The following is a 16,127-nucleotide window of genomic DNA, read 5'->3' as shown; positions in this document are numbered from 1 at the left end:
TTTTAAATGACTTATGTATTCGAAATTGATTAATTTATTAATTATATGTTAAATTTAGAATCTTTTTATATTTTCACGATATAAATATTGATATTATAAGTTGTATTGAATTTGATGATGATTTATCTTTTTATATAAAAGTTGTAAGTATTATCGTTGATTAGCACAACGATCTATGCACGGCCCTGCGGATAAGTTCTTAAATCCAACATGGCTACCTGATATGTAGCAGACGATATAGGTGCCATGAAAAATTGTAAATAAAATTCATTTTTAGCTTTAATTATGAGTGGACGTGTACAAAAGGAATGTGACGATGATTCTGATCGTGTTGACGATGCGGTGGATCCTAGAGTACAGGTAAGACAATTTGTTTCTTAAATAAACAAAGTGTCATGGCTTTCGCGATAAGGCATTTACGACATTGACATTTTCCTATTTATTATACGATCTGGAGCTTTAATAAAATGTCTTTCTGTGCGTCACAAAGCATTCGTATCGTGTTTAAATTATTATACAAGTCTGATACGTATTATCTAATTTTATTCGATTGTACGTCACTTGTTAGATTAGAAAATATGGTCAATGTATTTAGTACCTCCCCTCCATCGTCCTATAAAAACTGTCTTATCACAATTAGCATGAAATTATGACAGTAAATTTCTTTTATTTATCGTTATATTATAAATAAATTATATTAAAATAAAATTAAAAAAGAATAAAAATATTGTAATAAGTATCTTTATTTATTTTCAAAGAACATTAATATATTTTTTTACTTTATTATGCACGTAACAATATGTTACATATTACCTTACATTTATAATGGTATTATTTTTATGTAATTGTAACAATTATTGCAGATTGAACTTGAAAGATTGAACACAGCTACAGATGATATCAATAAACTCGAAGTTGATTTGGATGTAAGTACAATAAAAATATATTATAAATTGCCCTGTTTTTATTTTTATTGTTTCCTTTTATTTATTTTTTATTTTGTGTTTATAAAGCTAGAGTTTTTGAATTAGAAAACATATATTCTTCAAAGGTTCAAATTAATTGCTAGTTTTGAAACGAGTTCTGACTAGATTTCATTGAAGTGATTGATGTATAGCATACAGGCAAAATGGATAATGGCTCGTGAAGATGATCACCTACGTAGTCATTTATCACAATGACAGCTAAAGAAACTATTCATGACGTGAGACTTTGTACTGATTTGCCTTATCAGGATAAATTACGATACATGCATTTTACATTGCTTTATATTATACATTAGATTCTATTTATAAATAATTTATTTTCCCTAAGCATTATTTTTGAAAAAATGTATATATTTTTAATTTTAATTTTAGGAAGCAAGGGCCACGTTCAGGGAATTATTGTGCGAATCTACCATTCAAATTGATTCTCTGGCTAAAAAACTTGGAGCCTGTATTGAAAAATCTAGACCCTATTATGATTCTAGATTTAAAGCAAAAGAAGTAATTAAAAGAATGATGAATATATATATATATATATGGTATTATTTTATAAATATAATATATAAATAATAATTTATCATAGGCTCTACAAGAGACACAAAAGGCTGCGATTAGATTTGAAAGAGCTAACAGTCAACATGCAGCTGCTAAAGAGATGGTATATTTAGCAGAAGAGGGATTAAGAACGGAAGGGAGATGTTTTGATCATGCGTGGCAGGTATAAATTGATATACATATAGTTTAAATGCAAAATATTGGTAAATAATGAAATAAACTAAAACAAGCTATATCTTGATAATCTTTCATTGAACATAAATATAGGAAATGTTAAATCATGCAACAGCTAGAGTTAATGAATCAGAGCACGAACGAGCTCTATCTGAGGCAGAGCATAGGCATACGACTGCATTGTACCATAAAGCGGAACATGAAGTTCAAAGATTACAAAGAGAATTAAAACGTGCAATTGCCAAGTCAAGGTATTAACAATTATTAATTTTTGTATTAAAGTATTGTTTTTTAAATTTTCTTGATATTATTGCATGGAAAGTTATTGCATTTAAACAAACAATCCAGCTAATTTAATAAGCTAGAACCCTTTCTTTAACGAAAGTGTCTTGATTATACATTATCGTTAAGTTTTATATATTTTTACAAATATATTTCCTTTTTCTCTTTTTGTATTTGGTAGTATTTGCATTTATTTTTTCTCCACCAATTTTATTCAATATAATATTCTTGAATGTAGATATGATTTTTTATATAGATGTTAGGATATTTATGTCTTTTGGTTATATTCATGTTGGCAGTATGGGTGCACGTCGCAGCTTGCTTCTGATAAACAGTATCGCCTACAGGCACAACTTGCTCATGTTGTAAGTAGGATAGATAATCTTTTTTTTGTATTATATTTTATTCTGTGTGAGCAATTAAACCAGCATCATTTGAGATTTTATTTTTGAATTGTCATCCTGTTTGTGCATGAATAATCTTTTTATGAATATAATATATAATATTTATATTATCAAAATCACTTTTTTATGAAGATATGTATCTGCAAAAAATGCAAGTGTTTCATTATTCTTTATATTGTTAATTGATATAAATTACAATTCTTTGTTAAACTTTATAAATTTTAAATTAAACATTGAAAATAATTAAAATTATATAAATGATTATTTATCATCAAATTATAAATCATATGCAGGCCTTATTATGAAATGAAAGCACATTTCAACCAAATGTTAGAAGAACAAAAGATGAAAGTTAGTGTATTGGAGAGATCAGTTGGCGAAGCTAAAATGACATATGCAGAAGCTTTGAGAAACTTAGAACGTATTAGTGATGAGATACATAAGGTATGTATTATAATAAACTATGTTTAAAAATCTTTATAATAGGAAGTAATTCCGGAAATTTATAATCATTCTTTTAGACAAGACAATGCGACACTTCAGATGATTATGGAAAGCATATACGAGATGGTACAGATCCTTCCTCCATGCAGACAAATACAGCAACTCCAACTGATTCAAGTATAACTGGTTCACCAGATAGTACAGATTATACTAGTGATGAATATTTGCGCCTCTCTGATAGAATGAGTCCAAGTACTCCTTGCCTTGTGCCTACCAAAGTAAATAATACATATTTTAAATAATAATATAATCTATATTAATATGTACATTTAAGTTATCTATGTTATGTGCTAAGAATGATTATAATATTTATATATACACTAATCCCTCCAGTTACGCAAGTAATTGGTACTACATATAGTATATAATTCTACCTTTATAAATTTATTAATCATATTTAAATTATACCTAAATATTACTTATTACAGATTGAGAGGAACCCATCCTCTGAATATTTGGGCCTAAATAATATGAATCTTTCAACTTCAGAACCTCGGAAATATATAAAGAGAGACCGTCCGCGAAGCATCGCCACAACTGACACGAAACATATCGTACAATTAAATCATACAAGTTCTTCTACATCTCGTTTATCTGATCTTTCTAACATTATATCCCCTATCGAAAAGAAGGTTAAGATTCAATCACCAGTGCGTGATGAGAAAAATAATTCTGCAACGCAGAATGGCGAAGAATGGACAGAAATAAGTTTGAATAATTCTCCTGATGAAATATACTACAACAATGACATCTATTCTGATGAAGAAGATCAAATTCCTTATAAACCTTTGCCAATGGATTTGAGTCCAGAAAATGTCAATCTTCCAATTCTTCCAATAAATATTCAAGCATTGAATAATGATCAAAATAATCGGAAACGGTTAGTTTCACAGAAATCTTTACCTTCAATGACACGAACAAATGAAGTTAGTTTAAGCGAAGAAAAGAGAGCAGAGGTCACAAGAAGTCCATCAGTAAGAAGTAAGGGTAAACTTGACACTAGTTTAGCCAATTGGATTACTCGAAGTTCTGCTGCTAGTGAAATGAGTGATGGTAGTTCTGGTATGTTATAAAAATCTTTTTAATAATTCATATTATTTATTCAGTGATAAAATTTGATTAAAACCTGTATGATAATTTATCTTTTAGCTAATTCAAGTAGAAGACAGTCTCTGGATATGTTATGGAGTGGAGGAACAGGGGAACGAGTCAAAGAATTATTAAATCATGGAATGATGATGCTAAACATATCCGGTCTAACAGAACGTCGTTCTAGCGAACCAAAAACAAGTGAAAGAGATAAAGAAAAATCTGAAAAATTAGAATCGAAAGGGAAGAAGGTTCCAAGTCCTTTAGAAAAAACTATGACCTATCTCAACCCAGATGAAGAAACTTCAGATAGTGAAAGTTTAGCCAGGTAAATTTGTTAATTATGCAACTTAAGAAAGATATATTTATATGTTTTTGTGATAGTTTGTTAATAAATAATCCTACATATCTTTTTTATCTAGTGTGGAGATGTTAACAGAAGATCAAATATCATCTCTAATGATGGAACCTGATATGAATCAAGTTTGCCAAGAGATTCTAGGTACACCATTGGTAGAAGTCTGTCCTTTATTGCAACAGCTTCAGCAACAACAGTAATGTTCTTTTTTTTTATTAATATTGACCTCATTTTAGTAAATTAGGCATAGCAAAAAGAAAGGAAAGTGTTCAAAATTTAAATGACGTGATGAAATATCGAAGCAGCATCCTTTGTTAGAAATTCATTTGTACACGTGAATCCACTTGTTTATGTTCTTTTTTTTAATTTATTACTAGGAACTAATTAAAATTAAGCGCATATAGAACTATTAGAACATTATTTTGTAAATACTATTTCATATATAATACATGTCTGTAAGGTAGAATGTGATATTGCATTGTCTTTTAAAATATTTATATATGCACTTATGAACTTGCTTTTTTCTTGCTAGTGCTAGTAATTACTATTTTTAAATCTCAATGTACTTTAGTACATTATTATAATTCTAAAAAGCCTAAGAGATTTTATGCAAGTACATATATATAAATCAATTAAAGTACATTGAACGGTGAATCATTAAGAATCATTCCATCAATCTTGTATTCATTTAAAGTATAATAGGCCATAGGGAAAAGGTTCGTTAAAGCAAGCAATATATAGTAAATATTAATAATAATTAAATACCTAATTAATGAAATAAATTGCTCTTGCTAATCGTACACAGTTCTGATATTCAAAATGCTCTTCTATTTTTAGTTACATTAGTAATAAATGCTGTACGATCGCAAATTTAGAGCTATTAGCAAATATATTAAACTTTAATAATCAAAGTAGGAAACTTTGCAATTATAATTTAACTTAAAATTAATTACATCAAGATTATAAAATTTTGATGCCTCCTTTTCTATAGCACAGAGACGAAGAAGAAAATTATCATAGATATTAAATTATAATTTAATCAATGAAATCTCTCTTCTTCATCATCATATAGTGCTTGGAAAAAATATTTATATATATTTTATCATTTAAATATATATACATATATAGAACAGATCTCTATTAATTATAACATTATCTCTATTAATTATAAAAGTAATTAGTATTAGTCAATGATGTTATATAGTCTCCCTAAAAGAATTCTTTACATACGTGTGTATGTGAGGAGCTGCTCATATATGTATATATATGAGCATTATATATATATAGTATATGTATAATATATGCAATATACATATAATTATTTAAAATTATATGTAAGAAAGACTTATATTTATTAAGATTTTTAGTTTTGAGGTATGGTATATACCTACAAAGTTTGTAACACCATTATGGAAATAGCCTGTATACTCAGGTAGTGAATTAAGTGATAAAAATAGTCGAGATTTTAACAAGCACATTTATTTACATATAGAGCTACAATACAGAGCGTTAAGATTTAAAAAAAAATGTTTTAATTTTACGTATTATGGCTTATGTAATCTTAAAATTTATTATAAGAAATTCCAAATGATCAGTTCAAAAAGAAAATATAGCAAAGACATTACCTAAAAAATAATATATACTTAACTACACAGATTTTACCAGTTTTATCGCAGCAATATGTGATATAGTTATTAGCATTTTTAAATATCAAGATGGAACATATATGTATTGTAATAAATACTGCAAAATGTGCATGCAATATACTATTTATAAAGAGTAATATATATGTAATGTATACATACCGACATGTATGTATGTATGTATGTATATATGTACGCGTGAGTGCAGATACACACAAACATACGTATAGCATACTAATAAATATTATTTATTATTGATATATAATTATTGAGAAAACATAATTAGTTGAAATTTTAACATGCAGACAAAAAGCAGTTTTTATAAGAGAAGCAGTTACATTTTTATAAGAACTATCATGATAATTAACTATACATTTTCTTATCATATTTTCATTTATAAAACGAACTAGTTAAATTGATGTAAAATTATGAAATAATATATTTTTTGTGATATTGTACTCTAAATATTTGGAAATTTCTTAAACAAGAAATGTTACATAAATGCAGAAGTCTTGTAAAAGCTAGCTTTTTACACAAATGTAATTTTTACTTTTAAAAAGTGAGAGTATTATAGAAAAGATATATAATAAAATAAATTATTCCTTTTTCTGAAAATTATGCTTAGCGATATTGTATAAACTATAATAGTTTTTTCGCGAAATTCATTATCTATGAGGGAAGTTTTTTTGCACGATTCTTCCACTGAAAAATTTAATGTAAAAACTTTTCGACTTTAGATAGAAAGATTAGAAATAATCATATTGTTGTTCTCAATGTAAATTATGAATCATAGATTTCTAAAAATATTTTCTTCACTAATACGCTATAGCATTAAAAATATCGCAAGAGCATAATTATTAATAATAATAATTGTAAATATATACTAATGTATATGTAAATGTAACTATGTATATAAAAACATATTCATTAAATCATCACAAATGTAAACCGAGTAATATTTTATATTATATTATATAGTATTACCAAAATATTATTTAAAAAAAAAGTTACTTATCTTTTTCATCGTGATAAAATATCTTATGTTAATATAATAATCTGAATGAACCAAATTGTGTAAAAGAAATATTTGTAGTAGCGATCGATTAAATCATATCCACGTGTGTTTCCACTATCAACCGAAGAGTTATCGTTTTAGTTTAAAAACACGATAGCCTTTCACTTATTAAGAACATCGCGCATCATAAAAGGCGCCAATTCCGAATATCCTCGAACAACTATGAAATAATAGTTCCGTTAGTCGCCTTAAGAGTTAAGTGTGGCGCTAGTGTCGCCCGAGCGAGAGAAAGAGAAAGAAAGATAGAGAACGGTAGGACAGTGAAATCAAGATGGCGTCGCGTGTATGGTGCGGATGATCGCAGTGCTCGTACGTTAATAGAGATTACACCAAAGTTAGACGTATTATCGGGCGCCATGTCGGGAAATCCGCGGGACATGGACGGTTTTATGCCGTTGCTGTCCACGACGGATATAAAGAAAAAACTTTCAATCGGTGATTTAGTACTAAACTACCTGGGTGACCCGGATAAGAGCATCGAATGCCAAGACATCGGACTTTTTATCGACAATGTGATACCATGGTTAAGCAACGGCAATCCAAAGGTAAGAAAACGAGCTTTTCGTAAACCGTACTCTTTAAAAGTTAAATGGGTGTGGGTGCGTCTGGGCCGTGTCGGACGTTAATGACGATCTTCATCTCTTCCCCCCTCCCCATCTCTTCTTGTCTCCTCCCTCTGTCGGTCTGCCTTTCCTTTACGACTCCGTAGGAATCGTGCGGATAGTACGGAGGAAAGGCGAACACCCTGTAAACGCTCCGTAAATGGCAAAAGAGAGCCGTCATCGATCATAATGTTCAGATGTCTTACGTGACCAATTTCGATTTGTTTGGTACTTCCTATTAAAAACCTATTATTATGGAATCAAGAGAAAACATAAATTTTCAAGGATAATAAACAATTTAAACAACTCAAAAAAAGAATGCAAGAATTTTCATTATTGTTGTTAATTTGTGTTGTCACAAATTAACAACAATAATACACATATATGTGTATTATATGTGTTATATCTTTGATGCTGCGGTTACGCGCGGATAAAGCACGTGCGAATGCGCGCTCCTATCTCTCTCTCTTTCTCTCTCACTCTCTGTCTCTCTCTTTCTTTGGAGTGTAGTCTAGTCGCTAAGCAGTCTAGACACGAGAGATCGTCGCTCGAATTGTAGTCGTGAAGGAAAAGAAAAAACAACTAGAAAGAAACAAAGTTGACGAATATCCTTTCTTCGAGTACGCTTTCGTTAGATGACCATGTAGTGGGAGTGGGGTGTGCCGAGTGACAACCCCTCTCCTGCACAATAACTCTCTCTCTCTCTCTCTGTTTCTCTTTCTCTTTTCCTCTTCTTTTTCCCTCTTCACTTTCCTCTATATAAACTCTTTCGTTGCGTGCGTACAGAGGTGCTCATTCACCGAAATTATAGGAACCAAATATCATGCTATTCTTTCCCTTTCCCTAAATTTCCTTCATTAAATACTAGTTCTTAGTATTCCCCTTCTTTCCTTCCCTTCCTCTCTCCCTTCCTTCCTTCCTCTGTCTCTCCTTTTTTTTCTCTCTCATTTGTATTAAAAATTTAAGGAACAAAATTATTGGTAGGAGATACATATATATATACATAATAAAAATTAGTTAGTTTATTATGACGTGGGTAAAATGTTACATTTTGTATATCATGTATTATATACGCATATATACATGCATTCATGCATTAACTCTTTTGAAGTTCAAAAGTTCAAAAGTTCGAGGATCACCAAGAAGCAATTCAAGCTTTAAATGCTCGTCGGAAGGTGCAAACCGATATAGTTGACGGAATTTACAAGAGTAGTGTATCGTGTTCTTGTGAAGGGGTGTTATAGGATTTAGTAAACGTTAGAGCAAATTCGAGACCCCTCGATGATAGATTAATTCTTCGGAACAAGTTCATTCAAGTGCATAAAGACGATTCATCACTTTTAAAATTAGTATAAAATATCTATTTTCTGCTATTTCAAATTCGATTTGTATTCTTCAAATTGATTGCATTTATTTTAATATTTTTTATTTTGTGTTATTTTACTGATTGCGAGTTATATATGATCCATATAAAATATTGTACACATGTAAAACTTGCTAAGTAAGATGCAATTAACTTTTATATAATGCAAGAATTAAAGTAGCTTAACGTTTGCAAACAAAATATTAATAAGTCTTTTCTAATAATAACTTTCTTTAATTGAGTCACGTTTTAATATACTCGTCAAAAGAAATCTCGTTATTATATTATCCTCGCTCATTGTCATTCATTTGCAGTCAAGCGGCAATTGTAATTGTCTATTGTGTCGTATTATGTAATTCGTTAAAAATAAATAAATAAACGAATATAAGAAGAAAATGTACTTGTCGCATTAAAGATAATTGGACCATATATCATATTTTGTTTTGTAAAATCATACGAGTTTTCCTCTTATTCTTGTACCTTGCATAATAAAATCATGATACCGAGGAAAATTATTGTAATTATTATCTCAGGTAAATGTGAATAAAGTATGTTAATTGAATGTTTGAAAAAAAAATTGAATTCTCTACAATGATATGATGTGTATGTATTAAAAAAATAACTTTATGACGAGTTCCTACGCGTTATAAACTTTTTGATCAAAAGGAAAAGAAAACGAAAAAGAGAAAAATCTTATGTCAACGATCTAAGATGTGTTCAGATGAGTCATATTCCGTAGAATCGATAAAGCAAAGCCGAGTGTATATTGCGGCGCGAATATATATACTGTTTTCTCAAGCTGCACGGGATGTCCAAAAATGGCGATACTCCTTGAATTTACCAGATTACTTTTTAAGATGATCGCAAGATATTTTACTGGATTACGGCTTAAACATGACGGATCTGTTGTACACACGATCTCAGTCGTTTTTTCTCAGCGATTTAGACTCCCGCTGTTTTGAAATTGGTTTCTTTCTTAGTTAAATCTGTCACAGAGTTGAGTTTATCTCGACGACGACAACAACAACGGCAACTACAACGATGACGACGTTATAGAGAACCTCGACTCGTTCGAGATGCATGTCGCATAAGGAAAAAAACTTTCACGCCATGTATGTATATATGTGGAGGAGAGGTGTCCTTTGCTTGCTGTTGTCGCTCGTGCTAAGATTTCCTTTGGCATCCGAGTATTGGACACAACGCATTTATAAAGAACGATTTGAAATAAAAAAAAGATAAGAGAGAGAGAATAACTTATTTATGCAACACATTTATAGAAATCAACTTTGAAATATTAAGATATGTTAAAAGTTTCTTCCTTTTTTTAGTAAGTTCCTTACATGAATAATATGTTTTATTTTATGCTATTTTCTTGTTATTTTGTTTTCTATAGAAAAAAATAATAGAACAGAATGGATGCTATATGTTATTAAAATAATAAAATAAGAAATATTATGCTTATAAAACTTATTAATTGTAAGAAAAATAAGAACGAGAAACTTGTGACGATTTAATAAAATAGAAAGAAAGAAGTAAAGAAAATAATTAATTAATGTTGAATAATTAAAACTTGCGTAAGTTTGTATTAAATAAATTTCTTTCGAATAAGTATAATTAAAATAAAATAAGAAGAAAGATAAGAAATAATTTTTTAAATGTTATCGTCTAGATTGTCATTATGTTAAAAATTTTATTTCATACTTTGATTCGTCTAATACTGCAGTAGAAATTACTTGCAAAAAAGGATAAGAAATTGACGTTGTTCGAAAAATCACGCGTCAAACGCGTCAGTTTGCATCGTGATGATGCGATCTACGTCATTCTATTGATGGTAACGATAAATACGAAGAAAGGGTAGGAAAGAGTTGCTGAAAAGAGAAAGAAAAAACAAATTGTTATTGTTTCTTAAAGATACGTCTGCCTGTCTGTGCGTCGGGCATCAATAAAAATTCAGTTCTCCTTCGATCGTACATTCTTATTATGTATTTATGGCAAATGTATTATGTATGAGACTAATACACACGCGGATGAGTTTGATTTGTATATGTATTGGATTATAGCTCCATCGCATGCGCCACCTTATCTACAATTCTATCTACGCATATATACACGCACACTAATGATCAACTCGGTGACACGTAATCTGGACCGTTCACTGCTATATTTAGCATAGTTTTTTTATTGTTTCACGCTTGACACCTTCTCCAATTCCAACATTACATATTTCCATCGGCTGGATTTATTTTCCCGCCTTGAATTTTTTCTTGTAGTCGCAGTCGCGACTGTGGCGCCATTAGTTTCAAATTCTCTCGCCCCTCTCCTCACTCTGTCTTACTTATTATATATTACCTTCAACATAATAAGACGAGTGGTCATTCCTAGTTTTTTTTTCTTCGATGTCTCTCCTTGAGAAAGAAAAAAAAATGATGATGCTATTTTTTTCCTTCAGAGAATAATATACTATACAAATAATGATGATGATTTCTTTTTTATCCTCAAATTATTTTCTCTTGAATAAATGTAAAAACATACGAATACAAAAAATCAGGGTCTAGAAAACTTAGTATATAAAGTACATATGTAACATTCCATTTACATTCGTACGACTAATCGGAAAGAAAAAAGTATATACGTTCTAATTACTAGCGCGGAAAGCTATCTACTTGTTGCTTTTTCGGTTTGTCATTAACCTACAAATATCGCCTTGTACATACAACATACGGGAGCTTTCCTTTTGAATATCTTCCTTTTTACTTTCCTCTTATTTTTCGCTCGATAAATGGAACATTGAAATAGCAATGCTGTATCGGACTTGGCTTTCTTCTTATCGTTTTGCAGATAGTTCTTTTCGCACATACATGTACACAAAATCTATGTACCAAGAAAATAAATATGTATAAGTTGTATTTTTAAAAGAGGCACACTTTTGGATAGCAGTACTTCTTAACTAACGTATACTACCTACCTAACGAAGATTGCGACTCGCCCTTAATCTTTCGGCGAACAGGCCATTGTTACTGACATTTTTTGGCAAACAGCCTACCGCCTTGTACGATCTTTACGACAGCTGAACGAACATTGTCTGGAAGTTCGTTCGTGTCTTCTCAAGGGAAATAAAAATCTGATATCTTTTCGATCGCACGTATGGCTTCCTCATTCTTCCTTTTTAGAAATTTATAAAGCTTTAGTCTATGTTTCCTAATAATGTCACTGTTTCTCCGTTTACGTGACAGTACTATCTAACTGTACAATTGTTGACTTTTTTCTCTATCGAAAGAAAGTAACAACCGATACTTTTATAAAAGTTTATTTTGTAAAACAATATTCCTCAACTTACGAAATATGTTTAATTTTTAATTAAAGCTGTAAAATAATAACTCCTCTATTATGCCGAAATCAGGAAAATAATTCACGTATAAGAGATTTCCAGAAGTTTTTTTAGAATGTGTTCTTATGAGTTCAGTTTAGTAAATTCTTAACAATTTTATGTTATATTTAGAAATTTATACTGCGATACCATTATAAACAATTGTGCCAGTAATTATAATAGTAAAGTAAGTAAAAAAATTTAAAAATTGGTTCTATGAAATCAATGTTCTGTTAGTGTGCTGTTTTATCGAATCTAATCTACGATTAAATTTCAATTTCATACTTTATGTATATATAACTATTCGTCTCTCGTAAAATCTTATTTATTAAAGTATGAAATTCTGCTTTCTTTCATAGTTTAACAGATGATTATGGTTATTTCATGGTTTTACTGGCTATTTCATGACTTAACGGATTCCAAACTTTAACGGTAACATATTCATACAGACAATACTTGTACCTGTTATAGATGTAAAACTTTGCTTTTGTCGTTTTTAACATCATATATAGATGTATTATATTTATAAGAATTTGGCGATCTAAGAAAATTATACGAATGTAAATACCTCACACGCGTGACACTGCCGTGATGACTGTCTCGAGTTTGACAATTTAAGTAAAGCAAATGTTAGAATAAATGGGCGCGTAAAACAGTGACATTCAAATGTTTGAATTAGTTGTAGAAAAATCTAATGTTTCTTGTATTTCGTATAATCGCAAATCTTCGAGGTATGATCAAAATTTTTAGAAATGACATTAGTGCTGAAAAGTAAGGTGTGATGGCAAGTCTAATAATACGGAATTTATGTTTGGTAGCGAGAGGGATGTGGGGAAGGGAAGAGTAATAAAAAGCTTCAGTACTGGGTAGTGATGTCACAGCCAGATGAGAGAGAGAGAAAGCTCTCAGAGAACGTTTACCCCGTGACTTTAAAATAGGTTTATATGCCTATGTATAGCGCTTCGTTAAAACGCATTCAAAGGTTCAACTACATACGGATTAGACTTTCTTAGGTATATGTAAACATCGATTGAAGTTTCCATGTAACTTTTATCTTCGATTTATTATCTTCCTTGTCTGTGGTCATTTTTCTTTCATTGTTTTTCTCTTGATTTTACTAGCATACGTGTATCTTTGTTGCGTATGTTTAAAATTTAATCATATATATGTATGTGCTTAATTTATTTTACGATTAATTTTAAATTATTGATCATTTTAAAAAATCATTTAATTAATTTTTTCCATTATTTGACTTCGTCTATTGTCGTAATTACTGGTACATATCGTTCAACGTGTTCTCGTTTTGTTTTAATCAATAAGCTCTTTTCTGTGAGTGATTATTTACAATTTACATTAATATTTTTTTTTAACTAGAGATATTGGATAAGATTTTGTGAAGTAAATAACAAAATATATAGAATGCAATTAATTTGTGTAAATTGAAATTATAATTAAGAAAAAAATAAACAAAATTAACTTACACATTTGTAACGTATGTAGAAATATTTAAATATTGATAACTTTTATAAGCAACTTCAGCTAACTAACTAACTTTTACTTAAGGAAGACTTTACTTAAGTAGTAAAGTTAAGTATTAAAAGGAGTACACAAATATTGAAAGTTTTAGAAACATCGGTATATAGTTTCGACAGTTTGACAAAAAAAAAGACTTGCCTTTTAAGTTATAAAATTTCTGTAAGTAATAGAGTAAATTTCGTGCCTTAAATTAATAATAACCATAAATGTACTGCCCTTAAGACGGTAAGCATTTATCGCTATTTGCTTGCTTAAATAATTTTGTAAAACAAGTAATCTGCAAAGTAAAACAGTCTTTAAGTGGTTTGCCTTTAAAACGATTTAGTTACCTAATTTTATTAGAAGTGTTTAGGTATAGAAGATTAAACGCAACAAACACGTTTAACGTTCACAATGGATGTTTTTAAGTATATATGTATCGTGGAAATAAAGTTAGATGCAAATTACAATGGTGTTTGATAAACGATTGTTTTATTATGTTTTTTTTAGTCGCAAATTAGGAAAATATTTTAATATACTCGATACTAGTAAACCGGATTATATTCAATCAAGCATGCTTATCTTTTTTTTCTACTTTTTATGTAAATTACGATTTTCTTTTTCATTTTTTTTCTTTTTCTTTAAGTTGTCTGATCTTTTTGATTCTGATCTTTTAAGTCGAGAGAAAATTTTATATGTAATACCGAAGTTATGAACGAAGTAGTATTTATGATCTATCAGAATTAATCGTTAGAAATTAAAATCTACTAAAAATGAATCCTATATGCATCAAAGAGAAAATTAGTCTCACATATTAAGCTACCATAAATCGTCAATTACGAATTAATTATAAAGTAATTAACGTTGAAATTTAATAATAATAGTTCAAAAATCGTATATATAAAATAATATAGTCTCCATCATTGTCTTAAACTAAAAACATTAATAGCTTCATCTTCATTGTTTTTAATTTTCGTTTATTTGAAGAGAGTGCAGCCTATTTATGGGGGGAGGTCTCTTTGTATATTCCGTTTACGGATCTCTTTGTACATCCCGTTGGTTGTTTTGACTAATAACACTTCCCACTGTTTGTCCACGTTCAGTTGTATTTCCGTCACTCACCAAGCATCCAACGTATCGACGCTTTATCCTCCTTGATGAGGATCAGGTTATTCACCTTAAAATCCCTTGTTGGCCCATGGCACGCCACTTGGTTCTAATCCTTAGCTCTCTAAAATAAATCTTTATACTATCTTGTTCAGATTTGCTGTCCGAGCATTGGAATCTACTAATAACTATATTTATATCATAATTAACGGGTTGCGTAATTAGGGCATACTCTGTGCAGTATCGATTCGATATAAATGAAACTGCTGATTGAAGTGATACTGTTGACTGCAATTCTTGCCCTAATACAGGAGTCTTTTGATTCTTATTGGCCTCACAATAATGCGTAGGAGTTGTTAGAAGGCATGTTATTATACCTTCTGTCACACGTCCAACAACCATATGATTAATATTGTGTGATCGAATGATTGGCATATAAATAATTATAACATACTCTCGTATGTTTTATCTGATACTTATCTGAGTTACTCATTCCTGAGGACTCATTTTCTAAGAATTGTTCACATTTTTTACGAAGTGATTATTACTGTTGATAGGACCACATTATCGCCTGATTAGTCCCTACCTACGATTGTCGTTGGTATTCGTTTTGCTTCGTTGTCCGGAACGTGTCATTAAAAACTATGTCAGTCCATATAATTTCCGTTGAATGGTTTAAATGTTGGATTGAGGAAGTATCGCTTGATTCACAGTATTAACCGATAGAATTAGCGTAATCTATTGTTGATTGCTATTAAAGCGTGTATAAACATTGTATTAAATTTATATATTTAATGCAGTTTTAATACTATTTTTTGAATTCGATAAGGATTCGTTCATAATCTATGAATTCTTTTTTAATCTTTATGTTAGTTTGAATATTACCGAATTTGTCTGAATCTTTTTTAATTACTCCCAGAAATTCCAAGAAATTGATTCTAATTATTGATACTTTATTATATATTTATATCAAACGAACAAAGACTATTAAAGAATAGTAGATTACGTTGAAATAATTGTTTGATTCGAAATTCTCGTGAATATGCTTATCTTCCCTGCTATTTGATCTCAATACGCTTGAAAAATTCTATATTCATGATTAA

General features: G+C 29.8%; 2 protein-coding genes across 15 annotated transcripts in view; both read left to right on the top strand.

The window, feature by feature from the left end:
• Positions 1-199: 199 nt before the first annotated feature.
• Positions 200-6,951, top strand: LOC107064365 (uncharacterized). Of its 4 annotated transcripts, XM_015317008.2 has the most exons (12): positions 343-360; positions 864-926; positions 1,014-1,204; positions 1,359-1,487; positions 1,570-1,704; positions 1,809-1,966; positions 2,297-2,362; positions 2,695-2,845; positions 2,923-3,123; positions 3,334-3,967; positions 4,055-4,322; positions 4,417-6,951. In XM_015317008.2, the coding sequence occupies exons 3-12, from the start codon at positions 1,178-1,180 to the stop codon at positions 4,550-4,552; spliced, it is 1,905 nt and encodes a 634-aa protein (XP_015172494.1). In that variant the 5' UTR covers positions 343-360; positions 864-926; positions 1,014-1,177; the 3' UTR covers positions 4,553-6,951. The 4 variants fall into 4 exon arrangements, with proteins under 4 accessions (XP_015172492.1, XP_015172493.1, XP_015172494.1 ...); XM_015317006.2 differs by lacking the exon at positions 1,014-1,204 and having other exon boundaries at positions 200-360; XM_015317009.2 differs by lacking the exon at positions 343-360 and having other exon boundaries at positions 1,052-1,204.
• A 354-nt stretch (positions 6,952-7,305) lies between these two features.
• The window catches only part of chb (CLIP-associating protein), a 37,950-nt gene continuing 29,128 nt past the window's right edge, over positions 7,306-16,127 (top strand). For 7 of the 11 annotated variants that reach the window (XM_015316934.2, XM_015316937.2, XM_015316935.2 and 4 more), the window contains exon 1: positions 7,307-7,615. In XM_015316934.2, the coding sequence (XP_015172420.1) occupies positions 7,427-7,615 (189 nt within the window). In that variant the 5' untranslated portion in view covers positions 7,307-7,426. Of the gene's footprint in view, positions 7,616-16,127 lie in introns of all 11 variants that reach the window. The other 4 variants (XM_015316931.2, XM_015316933.2, XM_015316927.2 and 1 more) reach the window with 1 other exon arrangement.

Source organism: Polistes dominula, unplaced genomic scaffold (assembly GCF_049000335.1).
Source record: "Polistes dominula isolate Pdom_NZ unplaced genomic scaffold, Pdom_raw_medaka contig_77, whole genome shotgun sequence".
Lineage (NCBI taxonomy): Eukaryota > Metazoa > Arthropoda > Insecta > Hymenoptera > Vespidae > Polistes > Polistes dominula.
The sequence above is the reverse complement of the archived record's forward strand: the minus strand, read 5'-3'. Positions and strand labels throughout refer to the sequence as shown.

Coding starts and splice junctions, on each gene's coding strand:
- LOC107064365 (XM_015317006.2), top strand. CDS start 286: ATGAGTGGACGTGTACAAAAGGAATGTGACGATGATTCTGATCGTGTT. Junction 1,488..1,569: donor CTAGATTTAAAGCAAAAGAA/GTAATTAAAAGA, acceptor AATTTATCATAG/GCTCTACAAGAGACACAAAA. Junction 3,968..4,054: donor AATGAGTGATGGTAGTTCTG/GTATGTTATAAA, acceptor TTTATCTTTTAG/CTAATTCAAGTAGAAGACAG.